General features: G+C 44.5%; 1 protein-coding gene across 3 annotated transcripts in view; it reads right to left on the bottom strand.

Moving 5' to 3' along the window:
• Positions 1 to 24,513, bottom strand: part of LOC129824116 (laminin subunit alpha-3-like) — a 122,055-nt gene that overhangs the window by 28,178 nt on the left and 69,364 nt on the right. For all 3 annotated transcript variants that reach the window (XM_055883463.1, XM_055883464.1, XM_055883465.1), the window contains 28 exons: positions 24,315 to 24,449; positions 23,981 to 24,115; positions 23,389 to 23,526; positions 20,934 to 20,992; positions 19,652 to 19,751; positions 16,475 to 16,527; positions 16,133 to 16,238; positions 15,745 to 15,844; positions 15,332 to 15,488; positions 14,753 to 14,921; positions 13,529 to 13,671; positions 13,299 to 13,402; positions 12,950 to 13,106; positions 12,587 to 12,750; positions 12,278 to 12,386; positions 11,966 to 12,063; positions 10,287 to 10,488; positions 9,886 to 10,012; positions 8,912 to 9,051; positions 8,033 to 8,148; positions 7,475 to 7,686; positions 7,180 to 7,384; positions 4,955 to 5,099; positions 4,504 to 4,644; positions 3,994 to 4,155; positions 3,187 to 3,288; positions 1,561 to 1,644; positions 1,210 to 1,440 (listed from right to left, as the gene is read on the bottom strand). In XM_055883463.1, the coding sequence (XP_055739438.1) occupies positions 1,210 to 1,440; positions 1,561 to 1,644; positions 3,187 to 3,288; positions 3,994 to 4,155; positions 4,504 to 4,644; positions 4,955 to 5,099; positions 7,180 to 7,384; positions 7,475 to 7,686; positions 8,033 to 8,148; positions 8,912 to 9,051; positions 9,886 to 10,012; positions 10,287 to 10,488; positions 11,966 to 12,063; positions 12,278 to 12,386; positions 12,587 to 12,750; positions 12,950 to 13,106; positions 13,299 to 13,402; positions 13,529 to 13,671; positions 14,753 to 14,921; positions 15,332 to 15,488; positions 15,745 to 15,844; positions 16,133 to 16,238; positions 16,475 to 16,527; positions 19,652 to 19,751; positions 20,934 to 20,992; positions 23,389 to 23,526; positions 23,981 to 24,115; positions 24,315 to 24,449 (3,794 nt within the window). The remainder of the gene's footprint in view (positions 1 to 1,209; positions 1,441 to 1,560; positions 1,645 to 3,186; positions 3,289 to 3,993; positions 4,156 to 4,503; positions 4,645 to 4,954; positions 5,100 to 7,179; positions 7,385 to 7,474; positions 7,687 to 8,032; positions 8,149 to 8,911; positions 9,052 to 9,885; positions 10,013 to 10,286; positions 10,489 to 11,965; positions 12,064 to 12,277; positions 12,387 to 12,586; positions 12,751 to 12,949; positions 13,107 to 13,298; positions 13,403 to 13,528; positions 13,672 to 14,752; positions 14,922 to 15,331; positions 15,489 to 15,744; positions 15,845 to 16,132; positions 16,239 to 16,474; positions 16,528 to 19,651; positions 19,752 to 20,933; positions 20,993 to 23,388; positions 23,527 to 23,980; positions 24,116 to 24,314; positions 24,450 to 24,513) is intronic.

Here is a 24,513-nt window from a genome sequence, read left to right as displayed (position 1 = left end):
ATTCTGTTGTTGAGGTAAGCCCACACCATTCTGTTGTTGAGGTAAGCCCACACCATTCTGTTGTTGAGGTAAGCCCACACCATTCTGTTGTTGAGGTAAGCCCACACCATTCTGTTGTTGAGGTAAGCCCACACCATTCTGTTGTTGAGGTAAGCCCACACCATTCTGTTGTTGAGGTAAGCCCACACCATTCTGTTGTTGAGGTAAGCCCACACCATTCTGTTGTTGAGGTAAGCCCACACCATTCTGTTGTTGAGGTAAGCCCACACCATTCTGTTGTTGAGGTAAGCCCACACCATTCTGTTGTTGAGGTAAGCCCACACCATTCTGTTGTTGAGGTAAGCCCACACCATTCTGTTGTTGAGGTAAGCCCACACCATTCTGTTGTTGAGGTAAGCCCACACCATTCTGTTGTTGAGGTAAGCCCACACCATTCCGTTGTTGAGGTAAGCCCACACCATTCCAACACAGAAAAGCTTATTTTTGTCATAGTTTTCCTTCCCAAAATGTTTAATTAGCTATGTCAATCATATTGTACACTGGATGTACAAAACATTAAGAACAACTTCCTAATATTGAGTTGCACACCCCCCCCCCCCCCCCCCCCCCTGCCCTCAACCGCCTCAATTCGTTGAGGAATGGACTCTACAAGGTGTCGAAAGCGTTCCACAGGGATGCTGGCCCATATTGACTCCAATGCTTTCCACAGTTCTTTGAAGATGGCTGGATGTCCTTTGGGTGGTGGACCATTGTTGACACACATGAGAAACTGTTGAGCATGAAAAACCCAGCAGCGTTGCAGTTCTTGACACAAACCGATGCGCCTGGCACCTACTACCACACCCCATTCAAAGGCACTTAAATATTTTGTCTTGCCCATGGTACACATACACAATACATGTCTCAATTGCCTCAAGGTTAAAAATCCTTATTTAACCTGTCTCTTCCCCTTCATCTACACTGATTGAAGTGACTTTATCAAGTGACATCAATAAGGGATCATAGCTTTCACCTGGATTCACCTGGTCAGTCTATGTCATGGAAAGAGCAGGTGTTCTTAATGTTTTGTATACTCAGTGTAAGTAATTCTAGGTCATATTTCATAGAAATCTGGAAACTCTGGGCAGTTACTTTAAAAGTATTATATATGATCCCTGTAGATCTCCATGAAGCACCTAGGGGACTAAGAGTGAATGAGATCTGTCTCACCTGGCAGGAGTCTCCTCTGTAGAGAGGGGAACAGGCACACTCCTCCACGGTGCTGGCAGGGCCCCCGGCCCCTGTGTCTGTGGCCTCCTCCAGGCCCACCTCCCCCAGGCTGAGTCTCTGGCTCTGGGTGAAGTAGAGGGCCCGCACCCTCAGACCAACCAGACCTGCCAGGACTTCCATCAGATCCTCTCTGGACACAGGACGGTTGGTGCCGAAGTGACGCCAATTCCCCTAAACAGAACAGACAGGGGTTAGTGAGGGATTGGAAATGTTGACGACTGATCAAATGTTATTATATGTGTTCACAACAGATGGAATAAGGACTCAGCTTCACCACTTTTTAGGTTTTACCTCTACTAGCTGGACTCTGCCCTGGTGGAGTCTGTCAGGATTAGGGGTATGTGGGGACATGTGGACCAGGGTCATCTCCTGGCCCTGAGAAATTCACAGACAAATAAAACTGGGTTACTCAAAACAGGAAGTCATCATGACTCATATACAGTACCAGTCAAAGGTTTGGACACACCTACTCATTCAAGGGTTTTTCTCTATTTTTACTATTTTCTACATTGTGCAATAATAGTTAAGACATCAAAACTATGAAATAACACATGTAGTAACCAAAAAAAGGTGTTAAATCAAAATATATTTTATATTTGAGATCCTTCAAATAGCCACCCTTTATGACAGCTTTGCACACTCTTGGCATTCTCTCAACCAACTTCAAGAGGAATGCTTTTCCAACAGTCTTGAAGGAGTTCCCACGTATGCTGAGCACTAGTTGGCTGCTTTTCCTTCACTCTGCGGTCCAACTCATCCCAAACCATCTCAATTGGGTTGAGGTCGGGTGATTGTGGAGGCCAGGTCATCTGATGCAGCACTCCATCACTTTCCTTCTTGGTCAAATAGCCCTTATACAGCCTGGAGATGTGTTGGGTAATTGTCCTGTTAAAAAACAAATGATAGTCCCACTAAGCGCAAACCAGATGGGATGGCGTATCGCTGCAGAATGCTGTGGTAGCCATGCCGGTTAAGTGGACCTTGAATTCTAAATAAATTACAGACATTGTCACCAGCAAAGCACTCTCACACCATCACACATTCCCTCCATGCTTCACGGTGGGAACCACACATGCAGAGATCATCCGTTCACCTACTCTGCGTCTCACAAAGACACAGCGGTTGGAACCAAAAATCTCAAATTTGGACTCAGACAAAAGGACAGATTTCCACCGGTCTATTATCCATTGCTGATGTTTCTTGGCCCAAGCAAGTCTCATCTTCTTATTGGTGTCCTTTGGTTGTGGTTTCTTTGCAGCAATTCAACCATGGAGGCCTGATTCACGCAGTCTCTTCTGAACAGTTGATGTTGAGATGTGTCTATTACTTGAACTCTGAGGTGCCATCTGAGGTGCAGTTAATTGCCGATTTCTGAGGCTGGTAACTCTAATGAACTAATCCTCTGCAGCAGAGGTAACTCTGGGTCTTCCATTCCTGTGGTGGTCCTCATGAGAGCCAGTTTCATCATAGCACTTGATGGTTTTTGCGACTGCACTTGAAGAAACATTCAAAGTTCTTGAAATTTTCCAGATTGACTGACCTTCATGTCTTAAAGTAATGATGGACTGTTATTTCTCTTTCCTTATTTGAGCTGTTCTGTCCATAAAATGGACTTGGTCTTTTATCAAATACGGTGTGCAAATCTGTCATCAAGGCAAAGGGTGGCTACTTTGAAGAATCTCAAATATAAAATATATTTTGATTTGTTTAACACTTTTTGGGTTACTACATGATTCCATATGTCTACACCATTATTGTACAATGTAGAAAATAGTCAAAATAAAGAAAAACCCTTGAATGTATAGGTGTGTCTAAACCTTTGACTGGTACTGTGTATATATATATGACTTATACACCAATTAGAGAGATGTCATAATCAGCAGTAAGTGATGATACAATGTGTCATAATGTACGTACACTGAGCAGAACATCAGGTCTGCGGTCCATCAGCAACATCCCCTCACTGGGAATCCCAAAGGATTTAGCCTGATAGGTGAGGTAGCCCCCATAGGATGACACCTGAGACAGGAGTGGAATACTATCAGCAGGGTTGGGTAGGATACTTTCTAAATATAATCCGTTACAGTTACTAGTTATCTGTCCAAAATTGTAATCAGTAATCAGTCATTTATGGATTACCCCAACCCAGTGACGTAATCTGATTACTTTTGGATTACTTTCCCCTTAAGAGACATTAGAAGAAGACAAAAAGGATCCATCAAACGCATTTGGTGTGTCATCAAAGTGGTCTCTGACTTGTGGTCAGTCTAGGTCAGGTGGAACAATGCTGAATTGAATGTCAGTGAGAAAACAGAAAGGTGTCAATGTATTTTTTCACAAACATAATTTCTGAATTTAAAGGTAATTCAAGAACTAATCATCTAGTTTTTCCAAAATATCTGTAATCTTATTACATTTACAGTTTTTTGTAATCAGATTACATGTAATCAGTCAGAGTCAATGGGACTGGTACAGGACCCAGTGTGGACCCAGTGTCGAACTGTTAAAGCACTGGTATTTAGGCTCAATGGCAGCTGCTTGAAGCCCTGCCTTCTGTTCTTGTCACTGAATCCACAGCTAAATAACTACTGATCAAATGTAAAAAATGCTCAAGTCTGATATAAAAAGAACTTCCAAATATTACATGAAACATGTCCTCTTTTTTAAAACTGAGCTATTCTATTCCAACAGTACATGTCCTCTCAAGTTCCACTCTCTACTCACCCGGTCTACCAGGTAGGATGGTGGCGCCACCCAGTGGAGGAGCTGGGTAGTGCCAGGCAACTCCTGTACGTCTGCTACCACAGTGTTACTGGACGGGTTGAGGACTGATGCCACCTCCTCCTGGTCAGCCCTCTCCAGACGCCAGCCACGCATGTCCATAAACTAGTGGAGGCGAAGGCAAAGAGGATTGTACTATATATTATCGGCCTATGGTTTGGTAAAATGCCATTATGTACATAGGAATAATGCTGTGTGCAATGGAGTTATGTTCTGCAGGTGTGGCAATGCTGTGGGTATATCCACTCCATGGAATGTGGGTTGTTTCAACACTGATCATTTAGCTAGATAAGGGTTTGATCATGTGTCTGAACAGGTACAGTGTAATTACAACTTATTTCACATTTCTATGACACGGAAAGAATATGTCAATGAAAGGGCCAATAAAACTTCAGAAACACACACACACACACACGCAAGCACATACGCATGCACGAATGCACATGCACACACCTTCCCCCTGCGTTTGCCAGAGCTCTGGCACTGGTCGGTGGCTCCAAAGCAGAAGCAGCTGACGCAGCCTCTGGGGTGGGAGGGGTCAAAGTGGAAGGACCCGTCTCTACAGGCATCACAGCGGGCACCCTGCACGTTCCTCTACAACAACAGGACATACGGCTGCTTACTGTTTACTCCAGATTTCACAGGTCACAACCTTTTCCTGGTCACTGACCCTGCTAATAACCAGTCACATTGTTTCCCAATAGAGAAGCCCTCAGAGATGTTCATTGTTTTTTTCACAGATGAGACTATTTGAGGCTAAATTAGGTGATCGACCCTGAATAAGTCTGGTCGTAATGTTAAAAGCGTAGATTTAACACACTATTTGAGAATGTACACTTACTTCATTTAGACGATCCAAATATTATGATTTATTGTTTAAAAGCATACAGCATTATAAGGTCACCTTGCAGAGGCACTGTCCTGTGTCAGGGTGACATATATCAGGTGTGACCCCTCCCTGGTTACAGTTACATGGGACACAGTCTGGGAACCTGTAGAACCCTGCAGCACACCGGTCACACTGCCGCCCACCGATCCTGGGCTTACACCTTCACACACACAGAACATATACATACAATTAACATGATTGTACTTGGAAATCTCATCCACAGCATGTTCAAATATTCAGCTACTGGCCATGAGAGGAAAGGTGCTACAGAATACAGAGACCTAAAATGTATTATCTCATTCAAAACTCCACAACCTTTACCTTATGTAGTGTTTCCTATATAAAATAAAGACTATTGTGTTTACCATGGATCATCAACTAGATTCAGCCAAGGGATGATTTTTTCCTTGAGTGGGTGGTCTGGGGGCCGGAACATAATTACAAATAGACTGCAAATTGACCGCAAGAAGCCCAAACAGATATAATATTCCACAAAAACATAATAATTTCAAATCTTGCTTATATTTGTATGCGATGACTTGTCTCCCTATTATGAGTGGGAATACTTGGGAACAGATTCCAAAATCAGCTGATTTCCTGGTGTTGTGATAATGTTGTGATAAAGTGATAATGTTTCATTAAAAACTTTATTTTTTATTAATTCCACAAGATATAGTCCCGACACAAATCTAGGGTTGCTAGAGAAGTGACCTAGTCGTTCAGTCTTTTTGTTCTGTATCTATGGACGCGACACAGTCCATTGTTCTAAATGTTCCATTGCCATACTGACGGGCAACATTCTTATCCCTTGCTTACTAGCTAGCCAACTACGGCTAACTTACAGTCACGTCAAAAAGTACACCCAGAATAACAGCAAAGTAACTGCATTTGCATTTGTTTAAGATGTTTTCTAGTGACATTTATTTACATACATCCATAACGATGAGCTAATGATGTGCGATTTCGCCTGGCATAGAAAATGTCCTGATGCTCACTCATCAGGACACTGTTGTTCAGAGGAGCTAGCCAACAACACGGCTACAGTAACACAATCACCTCAAATTGAAGCTGGAAAGACTGCAAATTAGCTGCGTTTCATTTGACCTTTTTTTGTATATGATGCTGATTCATGATTTTGACTGGCTGAGAAACGCTGCCTGTCTGTCTGTCTGTCTGTCTCATCCCGACTCGTTCATTATTATGGGACAGCTGTAGATCGAATTTGAATATTAAAACAATGTTTAAATTGTCGGATAGACAGACAGCAGGGTTTATACAAATCTCCGCTGTTGAAAACGAAATGTTAGTCTAAAAGAAATGTGAGATAATGTCTAGATGCTTTTTATAGCAAAGATCAAGTTTATAACTTCTCTGCGTCTGCTGATGAGACAGTGGATTCTGCAGTCAGATGGAACAGAGGAAATAAGCATTTTAATGTCATAGATTTAGCCGGTGGTAATTTGTGGAATAAACACCGGCTGGAATGCGGTTTTAACCAAAGCATTCAGGATTAGTCCCACCTCTTGTATAAACTGTATTATAAACTGGGTGGATCGAGCCCTGAATGCTGATTGGCATACCACGGGTATGACAAACATTTATTTTTACTGCTCTAATTACGTTGGTAACCGGTTTATAATAGCAATAAGGCACCTTGGGGGTTTGTGGGATATGGCCAACATACCACAGCTAAGGGCTGTGTCCAGGCACGAGTGTAAGAACAGCCCTTACCCGTGGTATATTGGCCATATACCAGACCCCCTCGGGTCTTATTGCTTAAGTATTTACTGTGGTGTTAATTTTCTTATTATCTTTGACATAGAAGTGGAAAGCTTTCTCCTTTAGGAAACCTACAGCAAGTTGTCCATAACCTGTAGGTAGGTAGGACTGGGTTCTGAACAGACAGTTCAGAACTTCTGCTTTTTTCTATAACCATAGGGAACACAATATATGGTCTAAACTTGTTTCTCACGTACGGGTGGCACAAATTGGGATATGGAGGGGAATGGACAGGATATATGCTAATTAAATATTGCAGTATTTACTATAGTATTCTACAGTATACTACACCATTCTATACTAAGTACTACACATGATCGAGGGATACTACAGTGTGTAGTATAGTATTATACAGTATATTACAGTTTACTACAGAATTCTATAGTAAGTACTGTAGTATTCTATAGTAAACTGTAGTATTTTTTTATGTGGATTTAGTCTCTACACAGAGCTCTACTCACATGCACTGTCCCGTGTCACGGTCACATTCTCTCCCTGCGTTGGGCCTGACTCCGTTGGGGGAGCAGTCACAGCCCTCACAGCCCACTAGAGGGTGGTAGCTGAACGTCTGGCTCTCACACACGTCACAGACTGGCTTCACTGTCTGGGGCGGGCAGATACACTGACCTGTCACCTCGTGGCACAGCCGCTGGCTACACTCACACGCTAGGGGGGGATAAAGACAGGTTAGGGTAATAAACTATGTGTGTGTGTGTGTGTGTGTGTGAGACATTTTAGTATCTTAAATATACTTACGTCTGCAGTAGGGGAAGCCGTAGTATCCTGTGGCACATCGTGTACATTGCCGACCGATCACATGGGGCCTACAGGGACACTGGCCCCCTACAGGGTTACAGGTGGGCCCTGTAGCCCCTGATTTGTCACAGTAGCAGGGCAGGGCCCCGTCACTATAGGCTGCTACCAGGGAGCGGGCCGAATCTCTGCAGAACTGGGAGGACGTTCTGGGGCTGTTGGAACAGGAAGAGACCATTCGGGGTCAGGGGTCAATCAAATAAAGTAGTTATGAAATTCTCTGAGTATTGATCGTGTTTACATCCACACATTAAAAACAACTACTCCCTTAAAAAAGTATTATTATAATAATCCACTCCCCCCGTTAATTTCACCACACACGAAGTCGAAATTTAAGTCTCAAATAAACATGATATGATCCTGCAATTACAATCATACTGAATGATCTAATCTTCATATCACTCAGCAAAGCTGTTGAGTCCATTCCACAGGGCACATGGTTTTGCTTGGTCAAAGTCTTGAGAAACCCACTGGCACACGATCACTGAACTGAATACTCACTCTATAGAAAAGCTTGGTCCTCCACACTGCCTGGTGAAATCAGATGACTTATCAAACGGTTTCTCTTTCAGGAGATCAGGGGTGTAGCTATCGTCAGGAACCACCAAGATGTAATCCTGAAGAAGCGGTACAAAACAAACGATAATGTTGTAGGCTTATCTCTCTCAGAAACGCCCACTTTGAGACTTATCATAGCGTAAGAAACGGTTTTACCTGACAGACTTAACAATGATAACATTTCTAAAAACACACAAAACACAGGTTATTTCAGCGATGCTGAACTGTATTGTGGTTGGTCTTATCTGCAGTGGGAGACTACGTGGGGTACAGGGTTGAGGTCAATTCCATTTCAATTCCAGTCAATTCAGGAAGTACACTGACATTCAAATTTTCATTTTCAATGATTTTAAATTATGAACATCTGGAATTGGAATTTGGTTTACTTTCTGAACAGACTGAAATTTAAATGGGATTGTCCCCAACCCAGGTGGGGTATGTTAATTATGATATTATAATTATGCTATAATAAACAGCCTACAGCTAATACAAACTTAGCTGTAAGCTTCACTAGCTTACTGGGTTTGAGAGCTTAGCTCTAATTGGACGGAGTGGGGGTTACCAGGTAGAATACAGGCCGCCGGTTGTTTAGTAGTTGTTTGGGACATGATCAAACACGGAGGCAAGAGAGCAGTACCGTGCAAACCTGGTAAAAGTTTAATACAGCATATCCTAGACTCCTAAATCCTCCTGAACTACACTAAAGGCATAACCACATAGGACTAGAGTGAAGCTTTTCCTGAATCCAGGAAGGTGTTCTCCTCCTTCAACTGTAAGTAGGCTAATTAATAGAGTAATAATGACTGACATGAAAAAACTGACCAGAGTGAGGGTCTTCCCGGGTGGAACCTTGAGAGAGATGGCCATGTCTTGCTGGGGAAGGTCCAGAGCGATGCGCCCCTCAGCGATGACCACCTCCCTGCAGCAGGAGACCCCCGGGCAGAAAGAGGCATTCACAGAGCCTGAGGTAGAGAGAGGAAGGTGGGGGTGCAGCAGGGGGTAAGGAGGCATAGTCGGAGAGGAGGAAGGGGGGATTGGGCGGAGGACCAGTGTTTGGGAAGATAGAGGGGAGGAGAGAGCAAGTAGTAGAAGGAGGAGAGGAGAAAGCGTGATGAGAGGAGAGGGGGTGTATTAGGCGGATGGAGCAGCAGTAGGGAGGAGTAAAAAGAGGGAAGCGGGTATAGAGAGGGGAGGAGAGAGGAGGATAGAGGAGCAAGGAGGAGAGAGAGGGAAGGAGAGAAGAGAAGAGGAGGGTGAGGTGAGAGAGGGGAGGAGAGAGGAGGAGGGTGAGGTGAGAGAGGGGAGGAGAGAGGAGGAGGGGGAGGTGAGAGAGGGGAGGAGAGAGGAGGAGGGGGAGGTGAGAGGGGAGGAGAAAGAGGTGAGAGAGGGGAGGAGAGAGGAGGAGGGGGAGGTGAGAGGGGAGGAGAGAGAGGTGAGAGAGGGGAGGAGAGAGGAGGAGGGGGAGGTGAGAGAGGGGAGGAGAGATGAAAGGGGTGGAAAGAGAGGGAGGGAGGGAGGGAGGAGTGATCTCGGAATCACCCAAGCACCAGAGACCACTAGAACCCGCAAAACACACAACAGCCTCTCCCAGACAATACTACCATAGAATAGGGGACTAGCTACTACTGTAAGTTCATGACCATTGATAATCACATTCCTTCTTTGAGTAGACTTCTATTTCATTACATCTAGAATGATGTCGGAGTCAGTAAGGTCCTGGCTCATATACACTCTCTATCCAACCATATCAATCTGGATCAACGGCTTCATACACCTACATTTCGCACCAAACTCACCGGCCCACGTGTGTCCGGCATCCACCCGTACCTCCACAGGGAAGGTGGTGTGTTCAGGTTGACAGTAGTGGACCACAAACACATACCTGCCAGGAACTGGCACCCTGGCACTGAAACGGACCTCTGACTGGAGGAGTAGAGGAACAGAGAAAGAACACAACATGTGGAGAAACGTGTAAACACCACAGAAATAAGATCAAATTCGATTTTGTTGTCAGTTTCCACAGAAATGTGCTTCGTACCACTTAAAAACCGGCTCATTAACTATATACTGTAACCCTATAGGGATGTTACTGCCATTAATGTTAGTGAAGCTGTGGGCTTCATATCTCAAGCCCCACATGCTTTCCAGTGCATGGTCCCACTCCAAGCAGTAGCATTATACAGGCCCAGCTCCGTACCTGGGGAGATTTGAGTAGTACCCCTTCACTCTGGGCTCCAGGGAAAGGGAAGCCCCCAGCCCCTGGCTGTCGTCTTCGTCTCCACTCTTCACTCTCCCTCTGCTGGGGGACGACATGTGGGGAGGAGTGGCGCGCGTCCCGAGCTGCGTCCAGAACCAGAGCTGTGGAGGGCCTGTCGTACTGGCTGGGAACACAGTACTGACTAGAGGGAAGAAAGAAAGGGGGAACAGAATACAGGAGGTGAAGGTTTGTGCATCTGAAATGGCACCCTATTCCCTACATATAGTGCACTACATTTGACCAGGGTCCATTTCAGAAGCAGCTTCTGAAGTGTTTGCTAAGCACCACTGGGATACAAATGTGACTGGTTATTAGCAGGGGCAGTGACCACATAGAGGTTGTGACCTGTGAAATCTGGAGTAAACAGCTTTCATATGTAGACATCTTATAACTATCACATTCTCTCTCATCAATGTATAGAAGCCCCTAAATGACTTACACACACACACACACACACACACACCCACACCCACACCCACACCCACACCCACACCCACACACACACACACACACCCACCCACACCCACCCACACACCCACACACACACACACACACACACACACACACTTCTTGAGTGGAGCAAACCTTAATCCCCTATGCCTGCAGACTTGATCTTAACCCCCTTAACTCTCTCTCTCTATCGTTCTCCTTCATCCTCTCTCACTGACCAACAAAGACTAATTTCGCGATCTCAAAAAAACGTCCCTTTGAGTCAAAACCTCACTCTTTCTTTTCTCAGTTTTAAGTCCTTATCAATCCTCTTATCACCAATTCAATTTCAAGCTATGTGTTTTCTCAGGCCTGATGTGGGGCTGATCTTTTCATGCTTTCCCTCCTTATTTTGCTTTGTGGAAACAGCAGAACAACATGAAAGGAAAGGCCTTTTGTAATGTGCCTGAACCATCAGCATCAAACAACAAGTGTCTTGACCAGGGTTTTTCCCCTCACTTTCACTGTTTATTTCCCCTGAGATATCACCTTGATTATTACCTTCAACAATAGTGGTGCCAGGCAGGCAGTCAGTTTACACTGAAAGTGGTGTAAAAAGAGCCTGTAGAAACTAGCCGTATAATAACAGGACTGGTGCTGCTGACAACTAGTCATCACTGGCTTTCAGACCAGTGTTCAAATCGGATTTGTTTTCTTTCATATACTTTGATTATGCCTGCCCAGAGTACAAATTAGCCCTTTTCTGACTATTCCATTGGTTCCATTGCATCAGGAAAGCTGAATCAAGTGCAGCTTTAAGTATTTGGAAGGAAACAAGTACTAGTTGAACCCAGGTGTGCTAGGTGGAGAGGAGAAGTTGGCCTGGATATCAGACAGCCTCAGTTAAGTGACCCTGGCCCTGGCTGAGGAATGCATTGAATCACACCTGGAAAACAGATGTGTGGAAGGTAAGTATCCCCACAACAACAGCTAGCATCTACCCCCCAGAGACAGTGCTACTGATTGCACAACAAGCCCACTACCTGTAAAATACAGGCACTACTATTACTACCATGTTTGCTCATTGCTGCTGATTGCTAGTTGTCAAAAAACGCCAGCTGTCTATATTGAAAAAGCCACTTAAAGTCCCCTGGCATTACAACACAGTATTATGAGGTAAAACAGCTTACCTGTCCTCAGTGAAGCGTCCGTGGACAGAGACACAGAGCACCTTGGGGTCCAGGTACTCCATGGAGAACTCCTCCGCGGGCACTGCATACACTTTATACTACAGAGGAATACACAGTCAAAATGGCAACAGGAAACGAAAGTATTTCATTTGAACATTAACTCACTTTTATACAGTAGGTACTGGGAATCGGTACCTTTCCATTTACTAGAGAATATGCACACTACAATAAAAAAAAGGAAGACAAAGCAGAAGAGGTTGCATACGTGCGGATCTTGCTGCTATGCAATGGAATAAAATGGTTCTTTCTCACCAGCAGCATTGAGGCTGTGGAGGTCTGTAGAAGAAGCTCAGCCTTGTGGGTAAACTGGAACACTGCAGCGCGATTGGTTCCGTCAACCGCCACACTGCGACAAAGGAAGCTGCATGGACAAGTATTGGATAGACACCCTCAATGATCAACGGTATTACAGAGCTGGAGAGCTGCATTAAAACAGGTTTATTACACAAAATGCACACAAATGACTTGCCAACACTGCCTCTCGAGTACAAACTTTATAAACACTATTGAAGGACAGGAACGAAACATTGCACTCAGTAAACGTACAGTACACACACAAACCTGTAATGGCAGCTGTAGATGTTGGCTCTGGCCTGAATATGACTCTCTGATTGGTCAGCGATGATGAGGTTGACGTTCTGGACCATGTCTACCTCGCTGGCATACTCCAGGACCAGGATGTAGGGACCGGGTGGAGACACACGCAGGCTCAGCTGTAACTGGGCCTACAGGACACAAACACAGACATGGGGGAGGGCAAATGCAGCGTCTCAGAGTCACACTATGCATTTACTGTCCAACTATAAAATAAAAGCCATAAACCATCACAATCAGAGGGACAAAAAGTATGTTTGTGAGCGTATTTGAGTGTGTGTGTGTGTGTGTGATTGTGCGTGCGCAGCAGAGCCCCAGACCTAGACCCACCTGTCTCCCGGTGAGCGAGGCCATCTCGGGGTGGGCTGGAGTTGGCCGGCGGACGAGGGCCTGTCTCCTCCTGCGTCTCCACTGGCTGGAGAACTGGCCCTGAGAGCCCAGCACAGAGCTGAATCTGTTCATCGCCATGTGCTTATACAGCAGACAGCTGTAGGGAGGGAGAGAGGGAGGGACAGACACAACTGCGGTCAGAGTCTGGGGATAACATGCATAACACAACCTTGCACAGACTACATGTTTGTACAGTCCATACATTGAGCAGAAATACTGTCTGGGGCCAACATGCACCTGACAGAACTGTATGCCTTGGTAAAGAGCATTGAGGGAACACGGGGATTACTTTGTGTCTCTGTCTGCGGTGAATGTGTACGTGCAGGGCTGGGCGATCTTCTCCTGGAGGAAGGGAGCCTCGTAGTAATCACTGGGCAGCAGCACCAAGTAGTCCTGGGAGGACAGTGGAGAGCAGAGAGAGAAGAACACATTTATGACCTATTCCTCTACATTTTTGCTTCCTTTTTTTCTCTTCGGTCACTGACAGATGGTATCACAGACTAACAATCCTGGCCTCACCAGTAGAAGGCCCTCTGCCTGGATGCGTATGATCCATTTCCCAGGGGTCAGTGTGAAGGGCTCAGCGAAGCCGTCCCCAGGGACTGTGAGGTAGGCAGGGGAGGAGCTAGAAGGAAACACCACTTCCTTACTCTGACCTGACCCTGCAGGATACAATCAACCAATCAATGAATGAATCATTCAATCAACCAATCAGGATACAGCTATATACAGTTAAACAAAGCAACACAAGTCCTTACAATTAACAGCACAAAGGTTGACGTGTATTCCTGTAGTCTAAGGTAGGGTTTCCCAACCCTCTCCTCGGGGACACCTGATTTAACTGACACACCTGACTCAATTAGTCAACTAATCGCCAAGCTGTTGACGAATTGAGGTGTGGCAGTTTTGTGTTAAAACAAAAATGTCTGGGTGGGCCCGAGGTATAACATCAACAGTGTGATTAGGCACCCCATGACATTTCAAGGTAGTAATGCAGTAATGGGCAACTCCAGTCCTCGGAGGCCTGATTGGGTTCACACTTTGGTCACTGTCCCAGCCAGCTAACTCACCTGACTCCAATAATCAACTAATCCTCATTTTCAGATTAGAACGCGCAATTAGAGAACTGGAGTTGCTCATCCCTGTAGTAAAGCATTGCCAAACAAAAGATCACGGAAAGACTTGCATGAAACACTTTTACAGCCGATACTGTAAGTTTATCCGTGTATCTGTGTTTGAGGGGTGCACGGGAGATAAAACTGTTTGATAGGAGACGAATATGATGTTGTGTGAAGCAGGAGTTAGAGAGGCAGCCTTACCTTGGCCACCTCGGACATAGGTAGCCGTTACACTACCAGTCACACTGTCCTGGCTGCTGGGGTTAGCGTACCGCAGGACAAGTTGGAACAAGGATCGCCTTGCCTCGTCCACATGCACTGTTACTCTCACTTCACTCTGCAGGGACAGGAGTTAGACAGACACAGCTGATGGGGGGGGGGGGGGTGCAGGACGGTTGTGGTGGTGGTGGGGGGGTACAGTTATACTGTTAGTAGACTAGAAGGCCATGCTGGTAGACAAGGTAGAGGGATAGAAGGGGGTTAGAAAGGGAAGACGAAGCAGTAAGCTGATCAACAGAGGAGAACAAAGCTAGCCTGGTCCCACAACCACAGGAGTAGGCAAGACAGCACAAACAGATCCGGGACCAGGCTATAGCCGAGCAGAGGGAAAACACCCATCACTTACAGTCGCAGCAAGAGTGAAAATCAGGCTCGTCCACCACCAAGATCCTGGCTCGGGCTCGCCCCCTATGCCGCCGCCCCTGTGTGGGTCTGCGGGGGGTAGTGGTGACGTAGCGAACCATTATGTGGAAGGGGCCGGGGAAACCCACAGCTAACGATAGGATCACCTCTGGCTGAGGAGAAACAGGGGTGGCACCTTATTCCCTATATAGGGCACTAATTTGACCAGAGCCGTGTCAAAAGTAGTACACTATACAGGGTATACGGTTCCATTTCTGACACACCCCAGGGTTAGGACTGACTGGGAGAGTGGCCTGCTACTGTACAGCCGACAATCACTCCAACACACTCAAAAGAAAAACACTACCACCACAACAATCACCACAAAAGCCAACACCATCCACCAAGCATATTCATCATAAGAAATGCTTGTAGCAGCATCTAGCACTTCTACAAAGAATGTACACCAGAAATGAGGCTTAAAGCAGAAGGGAAAAAAGCCACTATTAAATAATGAAGATGTCAAGCAGGTCAGACAGGAACAGATTTAAGGTCCACCTATCAGCATCATCATGTGTCTTACCTGCGCTGGGGACATGATGGCGTAACCTCTCCAGCTGAATCCTGGGAACGTCTGGGGGTCGTAGCCGAAGCGTACGGGCCTGGCGTTGGGGGTGATGCCATCCTCCACCTCATACCTCAGGTGGTGCAGGCTGGAGAAGTAGTAGTTAGGTGCTGGCCTGGTACGGTCAGACAGGAGGGGGGAGAAGGGGTGGATGGAGTGAGTAAGAATAAAACACTTGAGCAATGTTTCATATGTTTGGAACATAATCATGGCAGTCTTGATTTAGAATGCATGAAATCTCTGAGGTTTTAGGATTTGCTGTTTGTTTCTTGCCATTCATCAATATTTAACAACATTTGCTCCAATTCGTGTGAGAACTTAAGCAGAATGTCAAAAACATGTGATTGTGTTTAGTTTCAGTCCGTCCTTACTCAGTGCAGGTGCGGCCCACTACGTTCTTCCGACACTGGCACTGTCCAGACATCTCATCACACCCTCTGCCTATGGCTCCTCCCACATCACACTGGCAGCCTATCGGAGAGAAGCAGCAGGTCAATGAGGTCTTTCTGATTAAAACACAACCATAACTGATCATGAGGTCAAGCCGTGACACGAGGTTTTCTCCCAAACATGTTAACTACGTATCTATTACTCAAACAATGTTTGGTCAAGAGTGACAATCTTTGTAGGATAAAAAAGGCACACCCTGCACTGTGAAACATTCAGAGGCTGAGTCTCAACACATTAGCTAGATGGATAAGATAAAGGCTGTGTGTTCTTAGGAAGCCAGTCTGGTTCATGTTTGGTCAGCTGACTCACCTTGACAGCCAAAATAGTTCCTCTTCTGCAGCAGGTAGTAGCCCTCCGTGCATGTGTCACAGGTATGGCTGCACACGTTGGGCTTGCAGTAACACTGGCCACTTTTCTACAATAGGAGACAATGTTGAAGTTAACGGGGAACTGCCAGTGATAGGTGAATGTTACCAAGTAAATTGGGATTTAGTAGTGTAATAAAGGAACATATCCAAGACAAATGGACCTCCTAGTTAAACAGTAAGCAATTGATGGTTAAATGATTTACCATCAGTTAGTACTGTTGTGCTGGACATAATGTATCAGCATCATAAGGCGGTATGAACAGACAGAGGTAGACAGACACACCTGTTGACACTCTCCTACCCCACTCAGGGTGCCTTTGATGCCACAGCGACACTCTGGGAGAGAGACAGGAAGTATAAAATGAGAAAGTCTTCAAACTAATGAGTCACATATTATTCAGTGATGCAATGACAATACAATAACGCAGAAGCAGAGAAATTCTAGAATACAAACTGTAAAAGGGAAGATGAAAAGAGGGAGATAGAGAGAGAAAAGGGGGGGATAAACTCTGATTACAGGATTCCACCACCTTCATGGATAAAAAACAGAAGCAACAAAAATCTTCTGAGCTGCTGATAAGGGAATTATATGCTTAATGGTAATGACTAAAAATATTCCACCCTGAAACCATATAATTGTATGAAATTTATTAGAATCATAAAACTATAATCTGATGATGTGTGTAGTTTTAGTCAGAATTAGAACAAGGACCTTTTTGTTCCTTTTTAGTATGTAAGCAGGGTGCAAGTGTGAAACAAATGATAAGAGGAGCTATCGACAGACAAGCTGGACTACTGTGTTCCTTACAGGACATGCTGTCTCCACCCGTGGAGGGGAGAAACTGTTGGGCTTGCAGAAAATTATGAAACATGTTGCAGATTAAAGAAACAATGTATCTGTGTAGTGGAAAAACAGACTGTCTGAGCAAGGCGTGGCTTAAGATTTGAACATGTTTGTGTGAAGGTATGTGCGTAAGGAGCCAGTATAAAATGGATGTTTTTGTATTGTGGACTTTAGAACGTTCTCTGGATAAACGGTACTAATCTTTTGCATAAGCTGAGTCTTTGCCTAATTATTATTAAACCCATAGTCTTACAAACCTCGGGGATTGGTCAAAGCTATTGATTGTTAGTTATTATCATTGTGATAGAAAATTCTCGTGACAGCTGCACATATCCACATCAAAGGACCAGGGGAGCCACTGCTCTCTCTCTCTGTCTGTCAGAGAACAACCCTCAGTATCCGTTCAGCCACATTAAAACCTGAGGCATTTCTGGAATATTAAAAGCTCTTCTTTCTTCCCTCCATCCATATATCTCCTGGCAGCAGGCAGGCGGTGGTGATAACATTCTTGCTGCAGAGTAGAGCTGTAACTCTAGACAGGTATCTGGACAAAGCCTACGGCTGTTCCTACACTGCACTGGCTAGTTGAGAAGAAAGTCAGCTCTGAATTATGAGGATGAGGAAGGTGATTTTAGGGCACATGTTTCTTTAAGCAAGGGGTATTCTCATTTTCTTTTCCCCCGTACAACTGACACCTGTATCCCATCCTTGACTGGGAGGTTATTGTTGCACTGGCAAAGATGTACTCCGTTCTAATCAAAAAGCATTTACCTCATGGACCTACAAAGTTTTAGTGACACTGCTGTTAACAGAGCACCACGTTGAGAAGAGAAGCACACTTTTCCCTTGGGCGCTCTGTGTTAACATGTTTCCCCAAAACATCCTTAGGAGGGACAGAAAGAAAGAGTTGTTTCTGACATGCTGCCATGTCTCCTGGGCGAAGAGGCAGAGTGGTTTCTGATGTCAGCACTTCCTCAGGTTTAATAACACCCGTTATCTAATACTGCTGAAAACACTGCTGATTGCTGCCTTCTCCACACGCAGGTGTGCAGTGCAACCCAGATTTCTGGAGGGATTGGAGTTTTTTCTCGCTTTTTCTTTCTTTTCAGGTTTTAACAGACCAGGACACTCAAAAAGAAACACTATACTGTTACCAAGTACAGTACCAGTCAAAGGTTTGGACACACCTACTCATTCAAGGGTTTTTCTTTATTTTTACTATTTTCTACATTGTAGAATAATAGTAAAGGCATCAAAACTATGAAGTAACACATACTGTATTGAATCATGTAGTAACCAAAAAAGTGTTAAACAAATTAAAATATATTTTAGATTCTTCAAAGTAGCCACCCTTTGCCTTGATGACAGCTTTGCAGACTCTTGGCATTCTCTCAACCAGATTCATGAGGTAGTCACCAGGAATGCATTTCAATTAACAGGTGTGCCCTGTTAAAAGTCAATATGTGGAATTTCTTTATTTCTTAATGCGTTTCAGCCAATCAGTTATGTTGTAACAAGGTAGGGGTGGTATACAGAAGCTAGCCCTATTTGGTAAAAGACCAAGTCCATATTATGGCAAGAACAGCTCAAATAAGCAAAGAGAAACAACAGTCCATCATTACTTTAAAACATGAAGGTCAGTCAATACGGAACATTTCAAGAACTTTGAAAGTTTCTTCAAGTCGCAACTGGCTCTCATGAGAACCGCCACAGGAAAAGAAAACCCAGAGCTGCCTCTGTTGCAGAGGAGAAGTTCATTAGAGGTTACCAGCCTCAGAAATTGCAGCCCAAATAAATGCTTCACAGAGTTTAAGTAACAGACACGTCTCAACATCAACTGTTCAGAGGAGACTGCATGAATCAGGCTTTCATGGTCAAATATCTGCAAAGAAACCACTACTAAAGGACACCAATAAGAAGAAGAGACTTGCTTAGGCCAACAAACACGAGCAATGGACATTAGACTGGTGGAAATCTGTCCTTTGGTCTGATGAGTCCATATTTTAGATTTTTGGTTCCAACCGTCATGTCTGTGTGAGACGCAGAATAGGTGAACGGATGATCTCTGCATGTGTGGTTCCCACCGGGAAGCATGGAGGAGGAGGTGTGATGGTGTGGGAGTGCTTTGCTGGTGAGACTGTCAGTGATTTATTTAGAATTCAAGGCACACTTAACCAGCATGACTACCACAGCATTCTGCAGAGATACTCCATACCATCTGGTTTATGCTTGTTTTACAACATGACAATGACCCCAAAAGACCTCCAGGCTGTGTAAGGGCTATTTGACGTAGAAGGCGAGTGATGGAGTGCTGCATCAGATGACCTGGCCTCCACAATCACCTTTGAATGAGTAGGTGTGTCCAAACTTTTGATTGGTACTGTATATCAAATTGTCCTTTTCCAACAGACTAATTAGCAATGGATGAAATATTGATTTTACATCAGGATTTCTGTTGTCTGATGCTGCAGATATCAGTAAAGTAATGTTAGCCCATTGTTCTGTATCATATGTGCTGTATCCAAATCTTCTATTCATGAACGCTAGAAAAACTGGCTACAACACATAGAATGGGACGAGGCTTTAGTCGGTTAGGGTCATATCTAGGTCACCAACCTATACAGCCGCTGGGGTTCTCTGTTGCCAGGTTCCAGTAGAGAGGTTTACACATGTCACACAGTGTTCCCTCCACGTTGGGCAGGCAGCCACAGGAACCCTGTGTCAGGACGACCCACATAGACAGACAGACACAGTAATGAAGAAAAGAGTCAACGCAAATGCTAATATCAGCTTAAATGCCAGCAAATGTCAAGTAAGCTTTTCCCTCAGAGACAATCAAACAGTCCCTTCTTTTGGCACTGGAGGTGCCTCGGGAACAGTATGTTATGAAGCAGACAGCTTGGAATGATTTAGAGATGGATATTTGACTCAGCATCACATGGAGACACAGCATTGGCTTGGTACTCAGCATTAAGGAGAAGGATTGGTGTAAGGCCCTGCCACAGACTAGTGTCCTGTCCAGGCGATGTATCAAGCTACAGAAACAACAGATAGGCTCCTACCTTACGGGCTGTCCTGGCTCAGACAAGGCTATTTACTTACTTACAGCATATTGGAGAACACTGTTTAAAAAGTAGAAGCTGTGCTTTAATGTGGAACAAAACCCTAAAACAAAAGATTACACTTAACCGAAATCCAATTGATCCAGTTGTGTAATACATTTCAATAACTATTCACAGTGTTAAGGATGTTTCCCTTCCAACTAAACATTTCACACAAAGCAAACCCCCAAGGAAGAAAAAGGGTCAAATCAGCTTCTGGAAATCCTGCGTTACTGAAGCATTGATACAGCCAGGCCGTGTTCCGTTATTTTCTTTTAATGGAAGGAAGTCGCTTTTCCTCTTTTGATTACAGTTAATTGTCATTTCCAGCGGGCAGTAAAAAAAAAAAACACTTCCTCGTAAACATTACCAGATACGGGGTTTAGCAATACTGTTATCAGATATAGGAATGTGAATAGAGCACAGGAGGCTGCTGAGGGGAGGACAGCGCATAATAATGGCTGGAATGGATTGAATGGAATGGTATCAAACACATGGAGACCATGTCTTTGATGAGTTAGATACCATTCCATTTATTCCACTCCAGCCATTACTATGAGTCTGTCCTCCCCAATTAAGTTGCCACCAACCTCCTGTGGAATAGACACATGTGAACACAACAACTGATGACCACAGGCCCTTGTTTTATGACTGCAGGTACTCCCATTGCCTCAGCTACTAAAACAATCAAGATAATAAGGCTGAGAGTTTGCCATGTTGGGGAAGGCAAATAAATCTCATAAAGTAAAGTAAAGATTTCTCAGTCAGCCATGTTGTGGGAGGCATAGGCTACGTACCGTTTGTGGATCTGCTGTGCTGACCTCTGACCCTGCTGGGTTACACTGGGTGATGGAGGCTGGAAGAAACGATGTCGTAGGTTGAGGGGAAAATATTTACATGAATCTATATCCCTCAAACTCCACTCTGGACCTCAAAGCCAGTTCCACTGAATATTTTCATTGCTCCCCTCTAACACAGGGACTGATTTAGAGCTAAGACACCAGGTGTGTGCTCCTGACCTCCTGCTCTATATGGATCAACAGGGAACCAAATGTAACTAAGTGGCAAGTGTGCTAATGTAATAAGTACAGTACACTCACAAAAGCAATCAATTGCAGGTCTGTAAAACTTCACCCAAATTCTTATTTTATGTAGAGGACAGACAGCTATGCTCTAAGCATACATTTACAGAACAGTACTTTGTTAGCAAGGTCTGGACTTGAAGTAAACCTGTACCACTAGGCTGGATATGAAAACAATCTCCACACTAATACATTTTACACATTGAATAAACCACATTGAGACAACACCCCCCTGTGAAACACAACCCTTGAACCATCTCCCGTGGGGATGCCACATCTTAGGACCACCTCTATCTCCACATCACAAAGACGGTTTAGGTTACAGGTAGCCAATGAGTATAGATGAGTATGAGTATAGAGTATAGAGCCCGTGGTCTTGTGGGAACACACCTGGTTCCTACCACATACAGTTGAAGTCAGAAGTTTACATACATCTTAGCCAAATACATTTAAACTCTGTTTTATACAATTCCTGACATTTAATCCCAGTAAAAATTCCCTGTCTTAGGTCAGTTAGGATCACCACTTTACTTTGTTAAATGTCAGAATAATAGTAGAGAGAATGACTTTTCAGCTTTGATTTCTTTCATCACATTTCTAGTGGGTCAGAAGTTTACATACACTCAGTTAGTATTTGGTAGCATTGCCTTTAAATTGTTTAACTTGGGTCAAACGTTTTGGGTAGCCTTCCAGAAGTTTCCCACAATAAGTTGGGTGAATTTTGACCCATTCCTCCTGACAGAGCTAGTGTAACTGAGTCAGGTTTGTAGGCCTCCTTGCTCGCACACTCTTTTACAGTTCTGCCAACAAATTTTACATGGGATTGAGGTCAGGGCTTTGTGATGGCCACTCCAATACATTGACTTTGTTGTCCTTAAGCAATTTTGCCACAACTTTGGAAGTATGCTTGCGGTCATTGTCCATTTGGAAGACCCATTTGCGACCAAGCTTTAACTTCCTGACTGATGTCTTGAGATGTTGCTTCAATATATCCACATAATTTTCCTCCTCATGATGCCATCTATTTTATGAGGTGCACCAGTCCCTCCTGCAGCAAAGCACCCCCACAACATGATGCTGCCACCCCCGTGCTTCACGGTTGGGATGGTGTTCTTCGGCTTGCAAGCCTCCCCATTTTTCTTCCTAACATAATGATGGTCATTATGGCCAAACAGTTCTATTTTTGTTTCATCAGACCAGAGGACATTTCTCCAAAAAGTACGATCTTTGTCCCCATGTGCAGTTGCAAACCGTAGTCTGGCATTTATATGGCGGTTTTGGAGCAGTGGCTTCTTCCTTGCTGAGCGGCCTATCATGTAATGTCGATATAGGACTCGTTTTACTGTGGATATAGATACTTTTGTACCTGTTTCCTCCAGCATCTTCACAAGGTCCTTTGTGTTGTTCTGGGATCGATTTACACTTTTCGCACCAAAGTACGTTCATCTCTAGGAGACAGAGCGCGTCTCCTTCCTGAGCGGTATGTCGGCTGCGTGGTCCCATGGTGTTTATACTTACGTACTATTGTTTGTACAGATGAACGTGGTACCTTCAGGCGTTTGGAAATTGCTCCCAAGGATGGACCAGACTTGTGAAGGTCTACAATTTTTTTTCTGAGGTCTTGGCTGATTTCTTTTGATTTTCCCATAATGTCAAGCAAAGAGGTGCTGAGTTTGAAGGTAGGCCTTGAAGTACATCCACAGGTACACCTCCAATTGACTCAAATGATGTCAATTAGCCTATCAGAAGCTTCTAAAGCCATGACAATTTTCTGGAATTTTCCAAGCTGTTTAAAGGCAGTCAACTTAGTGTATGTAAACTTCTGACCCACTGGAATTGTGATACAGTGAATTATAAGTGAAATAACCTGTCTGTAAACAATTGTTGGCAAAACGACTTGTGTCATGAACAAAGTAGATGTTCTAACCAACTTGCCAAAACTATAGTTTGTTAACAACAAATTTGTGGAGTGGTTGAAAAACGAGTTTTAATGACTCCAACCTAAGTGTATGTAAACTTCCGACTGTATGTTCTGACCCCAGAGACAATGGGTTCGATCTCTGTGTCCACCCTCCCCCTCTAATTCTAACCTGTCTAAATAAACCACAATAATATGAACGGATAATAAAAAAGAAAAGGAAGAAAGTGTCTAGTGAGGCCGAGAGGTTACCTGAACACTGGGGGAAGCGGAGGCCTGACCCGGCACAGCGATCACACTGCTGTCCCACCACCCCAGGGCGACACAGACACTGGCCTGATACTTGGTTACACATGGAGTCATAGGAACCCTCCCCTAAACACTGACAGGCTAGGGAGACAGAGACATGGAGAGGGACTGTGAGATGTCTCATGTGAGAAGGATATGGCTTAGCATTCAAATCAAATGTCTCAGACGGAACAGATCATACTAAATCCTTTAAATACTGTAGTGGGCAAAGTTTGCCGTTGCTTTCTGTGTATTGTTTTGTTCAAACAACCATGGGTCAATAATAGAAATAGAATGACTAGATTAGATTATATTTCTATGGGGTAAATTAATGTGAATAAGTGTTGGGATTTACATGTTATTGTGGGTGAATCAAGGTACGTAGCTCTACAGAGCTGAAGAGGAGGCTACATTAAGCCCTGTGGGATTATGCCCATCGGTTTATCCAACAGCAGCAACAGCTAGGTCATGGAAAGGTCACTGTGGGCATATCAGTGTCTGCAATACAGTAGCCCTCCCATGGGTGCGGCCAAAACAAGAGGATTAAAACACGTACAGGCACAGTCTGGGTATCCATAGTAACCAGGGGCACACTGGTCACATTGACTTCCGAAGTAGTTGACACGGCAACTGCACTGTCCGTTGGGCCCACAGACCCTGTCAGTCACACCTGCACCGTCACAGCGGCACACTGAAGTGGTGGGAAAGTGATTACGGTTTACATCAACTACAGGTTGATTGATTTTTGTCAACAATTAAACAAAACAATTGATTTTCAAACAACTTGAACTTTCGTGAGGCCATGTTTACGTGGTAAAATTAACTTCAAAGAGGATGACAATTGTTGATCTATTTCAGTTGTGGTTTGATGAGAGGGAAAGGTTTCTGACCTTGGCAGTTAGGAAAGGAGTGGTAACCCGGTCGACAGCGGTCACATCTCTCGCCCTCCACCCCTCCACGACACACGCAGCGCCCTGATGCATCACACATGTCCAGCACCGAACCACTGCCATCACACACACACTCTGAACAAACACAAAGATACAAGTCAGAAGACACATGCTATTTGAGGTGTGGTTTGGTGAGAGG

This window comes from Salvelinus fontinalis, chromosome 26 (genome assembly GCF_029448725.1).
Source record: "Salvelinus fontinalis isolate EN_2023a chromosome 26, ASM2944872v1, whole genome shotgun sequence".
NCBI lineage: Eukaryota > Metazoa > Chordata > Actinopteri > Salmoniformes > Salmonidae > Salvelinus > Salvelinus fontinalis.
The sequence above is the reverse complement of the archived record's forward strand: the minus strand, read 5'-3'. Positions and strand labels throughout refer to the sequence as shown.